Raw genomic sequence first — 15,567 nt, 5'->3', positions numbered from 1 at the left:
TCACGCAGCCATCGAGAGGCAGCACGCCGGAACCTGGAGGAACACGTACTCCAGGTTTCCGGCTGCGCTCCCTGGTGCAACGACAGCTGCCCAAGCCGTCACTGAAAACAGGACAGCAAGGCTCACCGACACTCGCAAGGCATCAGCAAAAGGCAAATGAACAGTGCTGGAAGACCAGAACCTGGGGAGCAGGCTCGCTCCACCCTGCCAGCTGCGCCGGTTGCTCCAGTGTCACGTATGCTCAGCGAAGGGCTGTCCTACAGGATGAAAGGCAGCACGTTGTCACATCTTTGCTGGCAGCTGGCACTCACGATCCCTGCCCAAACTGGAGCGCCAGCAAAGGGACTCGACAAACACTACCCATCCCCAGAAGGCATGGATGAGGAGGTCACGGTTTGAGCAGTCTAATCCATTTCCAGGATGTGCATTAATTCCTTTTGCACAGATGGAGAAGCAGGAAAAAGCAGGAAAGGAGCATTGAGGATGGATTAAAACCCTGCTGGCTTAATGCTTCTCCAGCATGCTCCATGCCAGCCTCTACCCAAAGCCCCTGCAGCCAGGATGAGTGTCAAACACAGGCAGTCCCCCCAGGACCCATCCCCTTCGGTGCCCACGTCAACCCTTTCCAATGCAGGCAAGTTGTCGTCTCCTCACTTCCCAGCGTACGCGCGCCCTGGCCTGGCTGCGCTAGCATCCATTCATACTGTCGCCAGCAGCCTGGACTTCATCCAATTCCTAGAGAGAACTTCAGGCAGAGCCAATTTTCAGCGCTGCATGCTGCCTGCTCGGGGACGCAGAGCCCTGCCTGAGGGTGAAGGGACAGGGTGATATATTTGCAGGGTCAAGGTGACCAACTGCTAAGTACAAATGAACTATTCCATTTTCAGTGGGGACAGAGGAAGTCAACCCCCAAGACCTCCCGCCCACCCTCAAGTGCAATGCCTGATGGAGAACAAGCTCCCTCTGTCCTGAGAGCTGGTCCCTCTTCGCTCCTATTACCCGGCTCCTGCCCCAGACATCCCAGGGGTCAGCTCCACCCCGGAAGAGTTTTCTCCCTCCTTCCCCAGCCACTACATTATTTATCACTATTTATCACCCAGATGCCAAAGCACAACGGATAATAAATATATTTAGACTCTATAGAGCAAAAACTGATAGCGCTGGAACTGGGCACATGCTGAGCAGGAATATCTCCGCAGCCTTACTCACGTCTGTCACCCCTCGCACCGTCCCAGCTATTCGTGCTCTGCATTCCTCTCCAGCCTCAACCCTGAGCTGTGGCCTTTCTCCCCTCCCCACCTCTCACCACTCTCTTCAAGCCACACTTCTCACACGAACAAGACCACAGGTTCACGTCAGAAGCCAGCAGCCTCTGGGGGAGCTGTAAGTGGTGCCACGTTTCTCCTCCGCAGTTGCATGGGGAGGCAGCCATGAGATGAAACTGCTCTATGGATGTGCTGGGAGGGAAAGCTGTTCCATGGACGCGCTGGGAAAAGCCCCCAGCTGACAGGGTCCGAGCCCAGGAATCCCAAAAGAGCAGACCCAGAAGCAGCTCAGGGTCTCTTGGTTCTCTAAAAGCCTTTCCTTTTGGCAGGAGCCACCACAGCCGAGGGAAAGCATCTGCCCAAGGCTGATTTCAAAGGGACTGCTTTTAGTTTACTGTCCATCAGGGTAGCCTGGGTTCAAATTTTTCCATGTTTGAAATCCTGCTGGGGGCTGGGCACAACATGGCTGAGAACGGTGGCCAGGGAAACCCCTCTACTATGGAGAGGCAGTCTGAGGAGAGCATGGGTCCAGCCCTCTCGGCGCTGCTGCTCTGCATGGAGAATCATCCAGCAGAACGGGCGCTTGTCGGCCCCCGTCCTGTCCCCAGGGCCAGCCGACGTGCTGCAGCCAAGCTGCGTGCTCATCGCCTGGCCCGCGGGCCCAGCACTCGCCGGCACTCATCTGCCTTGAATTTTCCAACAAAGAGACCTGCGGGAGGAAGGAAGGAGGGAGGGAGGGTTAGAGGGGAGGCAGGCCGAGTGGGCGGATGATTCAATGATTCAACTGCCATCCCCAGCGACTCGGGGCCAAGCTGGGGAGGGAGGAGGAGGGGACGAGGCTCTGGCTGCCGCAGGAGCCCGGCTGGGGTGTGCAGAGGGGGCTGCCAGGGCTCACACGAGCAGCACATCTGCTCCCATGCAGCTGGGGGAGGGGAAGGGGCAGCCCCAGCAGCAGGCAGGGAAAGCGGAGGAAACCCGGCTCCAGCCCTCGCTCCATCCCTATCCTCCCACCGGCTTCTCTGGAAGAACTGGCAGACTCTCTGCCCACAGCCTGAGAAGATGCCACGCTCTCAGCTTCCCTCCTGCACCCTGCCAGAGGGGATGGCCGACAGCCTCGAACAAGGATGCCGAGGCAGGCGAGGGACAGGCAGGCAGACACTGCTTCTCCAGGCAGCCCCAGCCCAACTCAGGAAATTAGAGGGTATTTTATATCACATAGTCATGCCCTAGGAATGAAGGGAAAGTGGGGAACAAGAGAGCGTGCGCAGGAGAGAAAGGACGCCATAAAATCCAAGCTGCGGAGACGGCTGTGCCGTGTCAGAGACCCTGGGCTGCGCAGCCGTCACCAGCACAGCTGCTGCGCTCCTGGCCTCCCGGTTTCCCTTCGGTGGCCTCCAGCCCGGGCGAGGCTGCGGATACAAGGGAGTTTCTAGCTCTAGCCAGCTCTGGTCTCTCCTGAGCGGGACCCGCTAACCACAGCGGGGTCCCAGCGAAGAACTCGGATGGAGTAACGCGAGTCCAGGGAAAGAAGAAATCCAAGAGGCATTGACAAAGGCTCCAGCAGGAGGATTTGAACCTCAGATGTGGATGGAGGCTGGAGCTCAGCAGCGATCGCTGCTCGTCTCTGGCAGTCCCGTCCCCCGACTCGTCAATCTAAGGGCTCACAATGGGGAGGATGCTCAGAGAGAAGTGATCACAGGATGAAGTGGTGATCAGAAAAGCTGAATCTGGAGTTGGAGGGTCAGTACCAAGAAGGCAGGTGAGGGAAGGGGACCCCTCAAGCATGTTAGACAGCTCGATGGTCAGGATGAAAAGGAGACTAATCAGGAGAGGTGCAAAGATTGAAAAGACAATTGAGAAGTGACAATTTCATGCTAAAAAAGATGAAAAAATGCAAGATTTTTAATTCATTTAGTTCAATTACCAAGAGGAAAGACCTTCACAGAACAGCAACATTTCTTCCAACATTGCAAAGATCAGAAATTCAATGCTAAACTTAATTATCTATTACAACCCCCCAAAAGTGCACAGATTAGGCAGGTCACTCCTCTGACCTACATCTCTGTACATCTACCTCCTCTGAGCCCTCATCTCCTACAGCCCACAGAACCAGGAAAAAAAAAAACAACACAACCCAAAAACATCAGGAGATGTTTCTACCCAATAGCACAAGCTTCAGGGATTTACACACCAGAAATGTGATCTTATTTTCAAGACCTTTAGTACACACCCCTTAGGGCAGGGAAGTCTTGTCTCCAAATGATTGTACAGATTAATAACGCTGTATAGTAAAAGGAATCATCTTCATGTGCTACTATCCAAACATGAGCACCTCCTAGCTCTAGAGCAAACCCCACCTCCCTTCTGCAAGATCAAATGCTGGGGCCATGGGGATAAGCTCTGCAGCCATTTCACCCAAAGAGAAAACTGGACAGGGCGATTCTTCAACAAGAGTTGGGATTTTGGATGGGAAATACCCTCCTGTTAGAGTAAGCCCTGATGTGACGCGTGTGTTTCCTGTGGAGATACAAACCCCTCAAGGACTACAGGCATAACAAAAGGGTACGTACATGTATCAGTGAGACTTCGGGCTTCACAGGCAAATAGCATGTATCAAACAGAATCTGAGAATTTGAGTTGTCTATCTCTGTAAACCAGGGCATCCTTTGGGTCTTCCTCACTGTATTTTACCTGCTGTGCGAGGAGGATGACATAGGGTGCAAACTGCACAGTGGTGAGAATGGCTCTCCAAGTGTAAACAGGGACCATCACTCTCCCATTTAATTTCCCTCCCGCAGCCCCAGACAGGGTATTGTCCACCGCTCCTCTATGCCATAGCACAGGATAAAAAGCAAAATACAGATTTGTGGGTGGTTTAGCTCTGTCAGGCCCTCCTCCCCAGAGGTGCTGCTGTCCTCCCATCTGTCCCTGCACCCCGTGGGAAGTGTGTGACAGCTCCTTTGCAGCGCTGTCTTTACCTGGGATCTTTTTTACAAAACAAGAAGCACAAACCAGCTGTCCTGCTAACACAACGATAACGCAGCTCTGCATTTGAGCAGGAGAGGTCACCTCTGCTCTCCTAACAAATTAAGGGAGCTTCACAAGGATTCCTCGGGAAGCAGGTCACTCAATTTCAAGCTACCACCTGCTCTCCTCAGGAGCAAGGACATCATGCCTATGAGCAAAAGCACAGGAACAGCCTCTTGTTTTCACACTGTCATCTCTCCAGTCTCCCCTCAGCTGTGCTCACCACTGCTGCCCCACAGCCTCCCCACGCACCCCACAGCTTGCTGTGCTCTCCCCTCAGTCGCTCAGGCAGGGGCTGAACAGACATCTAAGATGGTGACTGTCTTCCCCAAGAACCCCTCAGCAACACATTTGCAATCACTCCACTGGACATACACCAGGACAATCACAGCCCTCCTGTCCAGGAGAGCTTGGCTCCAGCTAGACCTGTGCCCAGTCCTACAGGCACCACTGGGTGGGAGATGACAGAGCACAGACCTCCTGTTCATCCAGTCCAGAGACTGGGAAAGGAATGGCATTTAGGAATGAGCCACTCGACCTCACAGGCCTGCCCAGGAGCAGCACTTATCAAAGCAAAGCTACAGGCTTTGATTTCGAAGTGAGCCCAAGAGCCCTGGCAGCCCTCCCGCCTTTATCTCCGGAGTGACCATCTGGCTGCAGCACTGCTCTGCAAACAAGCCCAACAGGCGGGTCCTCCAACCCACCGGCCATGAGGAGGGAGCTGCATGGAGAGGAGGAAGCTGCACTGGAACTGTGGGAGGCACCTCCACACTAATTAATCCCGCCCTGCCCAGGCGATGCTTCCAATTCTCAGAAGGACATTTAGAGACTTCATCAAAGGAAGTGTTCTCCAGGCCCCCGAAGGTTCAGTGACACTATCAGTCTCTTTGAATTGGAAATCAGGACAAACGGGAATTGCCAGCAGAAGCCCAGCCAGGATCTTCACCGTGGGAGCTCAGTTTCAGCTCCTCAACAGCTCTAAGAGCTTGCATGGCCCAACACAGGGATACATGTGCAAGGACTCATTGTAAGAAAGATTTGAGGTTAAACGTCTGCAGAAATGACCTTCAGGGAACCAAGACACCCACAGACATAGCAGTGACCAAAAGCTGGCCTTGTGTTCACGGTGGGATAGGAAATGGGCCCAAAGCGGCCTCAGCCTAACGAAGACATCTGTACGAGACGGTGAAATCCTGATGTAGTTCACGGTTCACATCTACGTTGAGAGATGGCAAGCAAAGCAGGGGCAGCTCGGTCTGCTGCGACACGTAGCTCCGTCTGGGTACGGGCAGTGGGAAGAGACCGGAAGGCAGAGCTGCGACACGGCAGCTGCTGCCCACAAAGAGGAAGAGACTATGCAGAGAGATGGAACAAGGGTCCCCTCAGCTCCTGCAGGCAGAAAAACACAAAGGGCACAACCACATCCTATCAAGAAGTTCGTCGACGAGATGTCTGGGCCCCACAGGGAAATTCTTTGCGAATCTCCACAGAAGCCACCCATCCATATTCTAGGCTGGCTAGAAAAGTCCCTCGCGATGCCCAAGGATTTCACGCCAATTAAGACGACAGCGAGGAGCTGTAAAGGGTTCCAAGGACTGCTGGGGGATGTGAGCACATAGGCAACAGGCGAGAAAGAGGGGCATGATGTCCAGGAGGGCTCCGCACGTCCCGTGAGGAAGGTAGACCCAGGCCCTCCTTTTCTGGCCCTCAGCTCGGGGACGCCAAGTCAGTCCTGCTTTTTCTTAACAGCAGGCAAGGCTCCTGCCAAGAAATCGCTGCTGCTGTGGAATGTGCTGGGCCAGCAGTACAGCTCATTCCTGGAAAAGCATCAACTCAGCGGGAGAGCAAGGAGAGGAGAAGAAGGGGAAAACGGGAAGAGGGGGAGGGTGGGAAACGAAGTCTGAAAGCTTGGACTTCCACACCTGGGAAAGGAGGGAGCTGCCACAGAGCTGTCTGCTTGGCCCCTTGTCCTGGGCTGCCAGCACAGCAGCCCTGCCCAGCACCAGCCCTCTTGCTCTTGGAGCACCTTTCTGCCGGGAAGCCACCTCCAGAGCAGGTCTGGGAAAGCACAGAACAAGGCAGATGTCTGTGGGGAGGAGGAGTGAGGTTCGCTTCTCCCATCATGTTAACAATTAATTTGTATTTAATGACAGATCTCCACCAGGAGATGACAAAGCAGCCTCCACATGTGTCCTCCCCTCAAGACATGGACCAGCTCACATTACTCTCTCCTAGCACGACCAACTTTGGAATAATCTCTCAAGGAAACTGGCCCAACCTCCTACCCAGTGGGAAGGGGTCTGGAAGGATAATAGGCTCTAGATGACTGCACCTACTCTTTGCATCCAGCTGGGCTACCATCAGCAATATCTCTGCTAACTGGGTCTGTAAGACATACAGAGAACCCCCATAAAACCAACAGGGAGTTAATAAAGCTCAAAATTAGGTTCCACTACAAAACATTTGCCAAAGACAATGAGAAGGACTCACACAAAGAAGAGTCTTTCAGAGCCACAACAGATGCATGGTGGCAAAGAAAGAACTTTGTCCCCGATCCCAGGCTATTGCAGCACTCTGCAAAAAGGGCAAACAGTGATACTATGTCCCTCTGATCCTAAAACGCAGCAGGCAGCAGGCAGCATGAGGGTTCCGAATGCTCATAAGAACCATTTCTGACCATTGCTAGGACAAGGATGCATGTTTTCTTCCTCGCCTTTATTTAGGCCCTGGATAATTTTTGGCGCAACCTGAACTATTCACTGCACTCTTAGGAAATTGTCAGCACGCCAGGAAGAACTTGCAGAAAACAACAGTTTAAACGATCAGCTCCTACGTAGGTCTACTAGTAGACAAAACCAGTCAGAAGTAGAGGAAAGCTAGCTGTTTCCCCTGGTCTCCTGCTTTGATAGTGTCAATGCAGGGGATGGTACAAGAAATTTCCTGTACAGACAGACAGCAAACAGATCGCATTTTAGTAGCCTTTTATGTACTTCATTTATTTCAGCTGATATCTGTCATCTCCACCAAACACCTTTCAAGACACAGGGCCAAGCCCTTGAACAATACAACAAGCGATCTCCTACCAAGCATCCTTTGCCAGGCCAGCCAAGCTTGCCCTCCAGCCATCACCCAGCAAACAAGCTAATACTGTTCAACTGCTGGAAGGAGGAGACAAGAAAGGTGCTCCAGTTCTAACCAAACCAAGCACAGGCTGGTACACAACTCTCTCAACTACAGCTCCACAAAACAGATGAGAGCCATAAAGCAGGAGCCAATCAATTCCTGTAAATTAAAAGGAATCCAATTAGCCAAGAAGCAGGGAAAATGTGAGCTGTCTCCACTGTGCTGCTGGTTTACTCTCAGCAATGAAAACACTACTTTCTTTTTCCTTCCTTTACGAAAGTCCTGACCCACAGGACTCCTCATGACACCTGATAGATATTTCACCAGACAAAGCAATATCTAGGCAGTCAGAAGACCCTAATTTGTGTAGGACTCCTCCAAAGCAGCGTCAGAGATTTACTAAAACGGGGAGCAGGCCATAGTCTCAAGCTAGAAGGAAAGAGTTTTCTGCAAGCAGCTTGGCTTTCCTGTTTCAGCTGCCCAGCTATAAGCAATGACTGGCATTAGTTCGTAGCCTGCATGAAATGCCATGTACAGAACTCAGAACAGACCCCACCAGGACTCGCCTCTACATCCAGCATCATCAGCCTTTTCAACAAGAGGGTAAGTTTCCCCAGAGTTAGAAGAGGATGGTGCTTTGTATTACTACAGCAACATAGCTCACCTCTGGAGGACCAAGTCCAACTCAGAGCTGCTGCTTTTCTTTGACACTGTGAACTCCCAGGCCTGACCCTCTCACATACCACTCAAAACCTTCCCACCTGCCATCTCTGACAACTGCACCAAAGGCTGGATAACGGTCAGTGACCTCCAGAAGTTACCATCACACGTGATGTGAAACATTCCTCTTGTGGAGGGTCTCAAAACCACAACTGCCAACTCCCAGATCCTTCAAGGATGGAGAAGTGCAGTGGAGGGCAGCACAACCTGTCTGCAGTCTGTAAATATCCCATGAGCTCAGTAACTATGTTGAACTGGTCACTCTACACATTCACTATTTCCAACAGCAGCCCAGAAAGACTCGTCGCACGTTATTACTGCAATAGGACCATTGCCCATGTCTGTGGATCTGCTGATAAGTCAAGTTGCAAGATGACCCCAATTTTGAGCTTCCTAATTATCCGTGATACTGACATCAAATTCCCATGAGGCATCCCTCCTTTAGTCACGCAAAGTCACTATAAACACTTAGTGCCAGCACCATGTGTTGACCAACCAGGAGCTCACCTCGTCCCTACAGATAACATGGCCAGACACAGTCCTAACCTCAAATCTATACACCTCACTACACAGGAAAGCATGTATGCCAGGTAGCCTTACACCAGAGCACAGGTATCAACTGCGCCAAAATTAACGTCATATGAAGGCACCGAAAGATTTTTAAAGTGATGTCCCACATTGGCAATATTGGCACATCAAAAAAGACCACCGCAGTAAGCTCCTGTGTTTGTGGGGGGAATCCAGAAGCACAGAGACATGCTGCATGAGTCTGACCCAGCTCAGACGCAGCAGACTCAATGCACGCACCCCGTGTAAATGTTACATACCTCTGTATTAAGTTGGAGCTGCCTCAAGGAAATCTAGACAGAGCGTACCCTAAGCTGATGCAGATGTTGCCACCCTGAAACTCCTTTGCTGCTTCCAGGATACATGGGCAGGGAATCATCTCAAGAGTTTTCCCAAACTAACCCACCTTTTGGCCCCAGCTGAAACAAAACATTTTCACTCTGGAAGGAAAATCCATCTCACAGGAGGCCCTTCAGGACCTAAAGGTGCATTTACCAGCTCTGGGTCCAAGACAACTGGGAGGTCTGCCATAAGGGACTCAGCTGTGCAGCTAGATCCATGACAATCCACCCTTCTCGGAGCTACAAAAGCCAGTAAGAAAAAATTTAAATGAACACAGCGCAATGGCAAGACTTCCTACATTAAAGCCCTGTATGAGCTTCCAGTCTAGCACGGCCTCAGCTGGGCCCACAAGCAAGTCTGTCTGCTAATGGCCTTAAAATACTGGTTGAGCTTGGCAGGGCTGAATGAACTGGGACAGCTCGTTAGCCATATGCAAACAAAAGTATGGAGCCTGCATATCCATCACAGCTTCTGAAAAAAGCTTTGATTTGAGAAGCTGCTGTGCCCGGGGGCCAACCCAGTCAACAGCTGCAGCAGCCTCCCTGCCCCTGCCCTGCTGACGGTCAGGACACAAAGCCAGGTTTGCCACCGCGCTTCTGGCACTGCTCTGGTTGTCAACAACAGCAGCACGGCATGGTGTGGGTGTACAGGGGACAACCTATTTGCTCGCAGATGGTGAAACACAAAAGGACCGTGAATCTCAAGCAGGTCAGAGTAGGTCAGAGCAATGCCGAGGGAAAAACTTAAAGCCCAGTGAGTGGGCAGGCTAACGTGCTAGCACCAGCTTCCCCACTATGATAATCCATGCGGAGCCAGAGCTCACAAAACATAGACCCCTCTGGCAGACCCTCAGTGTCCTCAGAACCAGTCTGTACATGGCAGAGCTGCCAGCCATCAGAAAACAAGGAAAAGCCCACAGTCTGTTACCAAGACCCTGAATTCCCAGCCTATCACAGAGACAGCTGCCAGTGGTCAGAGGGGCCACGTAGCACATAAATTCCTCTCCAAACCCTAGAGGCAGGTCAAAAACCAGCAGAAGAAAGATCTTCCCACACAGCAGCTGGTGCCAGCTCTCCCAGAAATGGATCTCTGCTCCAAGTCATGCGAGGAAGCCTTCCCCCCTCCGGCTCACGTCTTCAGCCAGGACTAGAAGGACGGACTCCCTCCGCAGCAATTCAGTCACTGCTCACTGTATCTTCTTTTCCTCCCGTTCTCGCAGGATAGCTAATTTTAGCCAAGACATGCAGACAGATGCCCCAGTGAGGGGAGAACCAACACAGAGGACTTAGTGGAGCAGGGTACCCAAATGCTGCTTCTGATGCTTTCAATAGGTAGCTGTGACTGGAAAAACAATGCCTCTGGCATGTATCCTTTAATAAATCACTGAAACAACAACCACAACAGTCCCAACCCTCCACTGCAATGCAGGATTACACAGCACAGGAAGGTCAGCACCAGGCATCTCTGCCTGCCAGAGCCCCCAGAGAATTCCAGCCTGTTCCCGGATGGGCTCAATATTAGTGCTACAGCACTAACAACACAGTGATGGAAGCAAGTGAAATCAAGAGCTTCAGAGCAGGGGCTCAGGGAGATACTAATACTTCAGTTCTGCAAGCAGGCCTTGGAGACAGTGATATTCATGGCCCAAGAGCTCACGTACTCTCCTAAGGCCACCATGGCATTACATAGATAAGCACATAGACAAAGCAGACAAAGTCATAGAGACTGGACTAATTCCTAGATTTGTACCTTACTTCAACGCCTTTCTAAAAGCCACAAAAGGATTTGGTCCAAAAATTTCCAATGGCAGCCACAAGCAGGATTAAATTTTACTTAACTTGCCAGCTGCTGCCTAACGAGCCAGCACCACTGGGACAAACAGTAACACAGCCACATGGTGCCACATCCCCCTTCTGGAAAACCACCATCCATCCAGCACAGGTCAGAAGGGCAGGCTCTGAATAACAAACAAGGGATGGAGAGAGAAGGAAATCAATAGGAAACACCAAAAACACACAGTCCTGACAGCTGCCTCATCAGATGTGCAGCTCGGCGCAAAGCTGGTGCGACAACATGAAGGCAATTTCCTGCAGGCACAGTGTCCGCTGCTTTCTACAAGCCCAGCTCTCCTCCATGGGCTTTTACGCGGATCAAATATCCTAAACCACAACATTGTTATATCTATTTGGATGCAGCTAAGGGTGGAGGAGCAGAACTTCATTACGGCAGATGCCCTCAGCTCAGAACAGTTCAGCAACTGCTGTGCAGACATGCAAGAGGCTTCTCACCACTTTAAGTACCATGAGCTCAAAAAGGACTTGAGGAATTTTAGCTATGTACCCTACATCTCCACATATGGAGCCTTCAAGTCTAGATGAAGGGTCTGATGCCCACCTTGAGAGAGGACTGAAGCCAAACACATCTGGGCAGCAGAAAAGCTGCCAAGAAAACCAGATTTTCTTTGGTTATACTCACAGTGCCCTTCTTCTCTGAGCATCCCCAAACACAAAGTGGTGGGTAACCACCTCCACCTTCAAGAGTTCAGGACACAAGGCTTCAGACTCAGACGTCTCTGCCTGCTAGGAGACCAGGTGGAGAAATCACAGATGAAGGAGGCCAGGAGCAAGCTGGAGAAGAGCACACGGGCCTTGGGCTCACAAGCCGTCTGCCTCCACCCCTACAAGCCAGCACCTTTCTCCTCAGAGTCCACTATGAAACGCTGCCTCCCCAGCTGCCCATCCTGCTCTCACCATAGCCATGTAGGAAGGAACATCGCTCCTTATGTCACCACCCAGAGGATCCAGTGCCCACTCTGCAAGTGGGCCAAGGTCTGGGGTTTGGGAATAGCAAGTTCTAGACGAAACTCTTAAAAGTTGTATTTCAACAAGAACCAGAAGACTGAGCAGTGGGGCCACCACTATCATCCCATAACAATGAACAACGCTCAGGTCACGACCCAGATTATGGTGGTTTATGAGCCATTTTTAACAGTGTTTGGCCTTGACCTCACAGACTGAACCACGCTGGAGCACAGCTGCATCACAGACAGGGTGCAGAGATTTACTTATTTACTTCATGGCAATTTCTGAGACATCGAGGTAGGTTTTTGCTCTGCAGGAATTTGGAGGACCGCAGTCCTCCAGATGATTTCAAAACACAGAACTGCATCAAAACAGCTGCATTCTCATGGACAGGCAAAGGTTTCTTGACCTTTCTTTCTCGTTTTCAGAGATGACAAGAGAGGCTTAAAATTAAGAAACACTCCCATCAAAAACATAATTGAAAACAATACCTCTCCAAGAAACATGCTGGCTTCAACATAACATCATATTTTGGGAGAAAATACATTCAGTCAAAAAAGAATTCTGACCAGCTCGAGCTGCAAACAAGTTCAATAGCTGTTGTAAAGCTTCATTGTTTGCATAGTACAGACAGGCCTTAGGGAAATTGGTCTGCAGCCCGATTTGGCTAACTTGGCTTTCCGAACACCACCTCTGGGCAAAGAAACCAGGCTATGACTGCCATCCAATGTGGCCTTCGGAGCACAGCTCCAACCACAACAGACAAAGCCGGACACCTACGGAGTCAGTAATAGCTGGGTCTGAACAGCAGGACACACACGGCCAGGCGCAGACAATACAACCCAGGGAAGGAGTGAATGCCATCAACTAACCCTCTCCCTCTGAACCCCAGCCTCGGCACTGCTGCGGCCCCACCACCACGACACTTGGAAACAGCCTCCAGCAGCAGCTCCAGCCAGGATCAGCTCCAGTGTCGACGGGCCACCCCCCAGCACAGGCAGCATTACAGGAACTTCCCACCACAAGCGCAGACAGTGGTTAGCAGCTCTTTGCCAAATCCTCAGCAGCCCACGAAACAGAGGCACGGGCTGCAGTAACCTACACGCAAAACGTCTGAAAAATAACCTCCGGTGGACCCTAGCTAAGCAGGGCAGCACGTCTCACGTGAGCAGGCAGGGAACCACGCATCCTCCAGAGTAGGGAGCACAAGAGATGGGGTGTGTGGTCTCTCACACAGCTATGCTGCCCTCCGCACAGAAAGGACAGGGACTGGCCAAAAGACGAAGAAAAGGGACGGCCACCTCGCAGCCAGGCCGGTGCTGTCACTCGGACAGAAGCACTGCAAAGGACGCAAGCACGCAAGGTAGTCGTGTGTCGTTTTGGAAGCCCTTTTGTTCACAGGCCTCTTGCCAACCTCTCCCCGCACGACGTCTGCGCTGACATGGAAGCACTCTCCAGCAGGGGCATAGGACAGGCAAAGGTCTTCTACAGACAGCAGAGATTCTGATGCAAAATTTAAAAAAAAAAAAGTTCAAAAAATCAAAATAAAACAACTCCCCCAATTCACGCTACCAAGAGCTGGCAGGGAAGGCAGGGGCACCATGCCAGCGGCTTGCCACTGCTTAGGGACTGACACCGCCTATTAAGTTTAGGATCCCTTCCCTGGCTCCAAACACTTCCAGCCAAAGGACAGTCACTGCTGGCATAAATTTCAAAAAGACCCCGCAATAAAAATAAATCACTCAGCCTTTCAGTGAGCGTCAACGCATTTCCCCATGAACATGTGCAGGAGATGAGGTCGCCAAATACCAACGGCATCTGACCCCTGCACTGGGAATTCCAGCAGCGCCCACTTTGTTCTCCCTCCAGAGTGTTGCCCTAATCACTGCCTCGGACCCGGCTTTGGAGAGCAGGTGATAATTAAACAGGTCTGGATTAGATACTGGGCTGGTGATCAGTTGGATACTAATTTTCACTTGACAGTTGAGACCTGGGAATCACTCACCACAGCTCTGAAGTTAAAATTGGAATCAACACTTGCAAGAGGGAGAAACCAGCAGCGGTGGGAGGAGCAGCACCATCCATCCCACCGTTGCACCTCGAATCGCTGGTGACCTCCTGGCAAAGCAGAACAAGTAAGTGAGATGGGGAGGGAGGGACAGTCCCCTTGTAGTACAGTGGGCCTTTCTGCTCTCCCACCAGGAAAAGGAGAGGTCAGTGAGTGAAGTGGAGACAAGCAAAACGATCACCCAAGTACTTTTTCCACATGCAGAAGGAATTCAAACTTTCAGACACTCCCGAACTTATAGAAAAGACAAGACAGAACTTCGGGCCAGGTGCTAAGGACTTACCTGGACACACAAATAACACTAATTGAAACTGCTTTGAAAAGTTTAATTTAAACTTTATCACGCCCCTGTGGGAACACCTTTTGATTGATAGAAAATGAACAGCATCAATTACAAGCAAAAAAATGAGTCAAAAGAAACCATGTTTCAACTGATGTAGGAGTATCCTCAGAGTTGCACCAGTCACCGGGCCAGATGAATAGTCAGCCGGCTGGGGCAAACATGCACACAACCTGGCTGGCGAGAAGATCCATGCTGCCCAGAGACAGGTACATTTCTCACAATGGACTTGGGCAGGAGGTAACACTTTACGCGTCACTGCGGCCCACATCCCAGCAAACTACAAACTACCACAGATTATCAGCACGGTTGTTCCTTTCCCAACTGCACAGGTCCCCAGGAGAACTTACAGTACCGTTCTTGCAGCACCTCTAGCGAACCGAGAGCTCTGTCGTGCTAAGATCCACACAAATGTTTGCCCAAGAAGCTCACAGTGTCAAGTGGACAAGACAAGGCACAGGAGCACTGTTAGAATTTCCATTTTACAGATTAGGAATAAAAAAAACCCAAGAATTAAAAAGTCTGTTTAAAACCCCATGGAAAACCTACAGTGGTTTGATGGAGAACATGGATCTCAAGTGGTCATAGCACTGCACTGATCTAATGCGCTCTCCTGCTGACCAGCACACAGATCTTACCTGCAAGGTATTGAATAAAAAGACTCAAGCTGTAGAAAAAAAACCTCTTCTCTAATGAGGGCAAGCTTAGCAGGCTAAGGGTAGTTCCACACTTCACAGCGAAGCACATCCACACAAAGTACCTCAGTCCAAGAAAAGCGTACCACATCTCTGCGCTGCCATACTTCCATCATCAGTCTGCTTAGCTCCTCCACGTGTCTCCAGTCGTGGGATTAGCAATACACAAAGTCAACATGGGCACAAATATCCACACCCTGCGTCACTGCTCCGCATCACTGGGCTCAGGCTGGATTCTCTACTTGTGGCTGTAGCCCACTATGTGCTGGGTATACCAGGAAAGAAAACTCTGCAGCCTTCCGGCTGCTCACAGCTCCTCTCCCCAAGATCGAGTGCATGAAGTCTTCTCGTTTCTCCTCCTTCCCACCTAGAGGTGACACCATTCTGAGGTCTTCTTAATTTCAGGCTGAGCGCTTTGAGAAGGATTAGCTCCTGGCACAGCCTGACAACTCCACAGCCACCCAGCGGAGCTTCAGTTCACATTTCCAAGGAGATGTAAACACTGAAGCTGCTCCATCACCGCCTGGATTCTCAGAGCAAACAAATATTAACAAGATAAACAAAAGAATGAAAAATCCCACACACCAAGACTGAGGCTGTAATATTGCCTTGGGGATGG

At 51.1% G+C, this 15,567-nt stretch overlaps 1 protein-coding gene across 5 annotated transcripts in view; it reads right to left on the bottom strand.

Annotated features, from left to right (window-relative positions):
* DVL3 (dishevelled segment polarity protein 3) overlaps positions 1-15,567 on the bottom strand; it is a 32,297-nt gene that overhangs the window by 13,111 nt on the left and 3,619 nt on the right. For 2 of the 5 annotated variants that reach the window (XM_086618045.1, XM_086618046.1), the window contains exon 1: positions 13,851-14,186. The exons of the other annotated variants lie outside the window; for them this stretch is intronic. In XM_086618045.1, the coding sequence (XP_086474171.1) occupies positions 13,851-13,930 (80 nt within the window). In that variant the 5' untranslated portion in view covers positions 13,931-14,186. Of the gene's footprint in view, positions 1-13,850; positions 14,187-15,567 lie in introns of those variants that run through there. 5 annotated transcript variants of the gene reach the window in all.

This window comes from Tauraco erythrolophus, chromosome 11 (genome assembly GCF_009769465.1).
Source record: "Tauraco erythrolophus isolate bTauEry1 chromosome 11, bTauEry1.pri, whole genome shotgun sequence".
NCBI lineage: Eukaryota > Metazoa > Chordata > Aves > Musophagiformes > Musophagidae > Tauraco > Tauraco erythrolophus.
The sequence above is the reverse complement of the archived record's forward strand: the minus strand, read 5'-3'. Positions and strand labels throughout refer to the sequence as shown.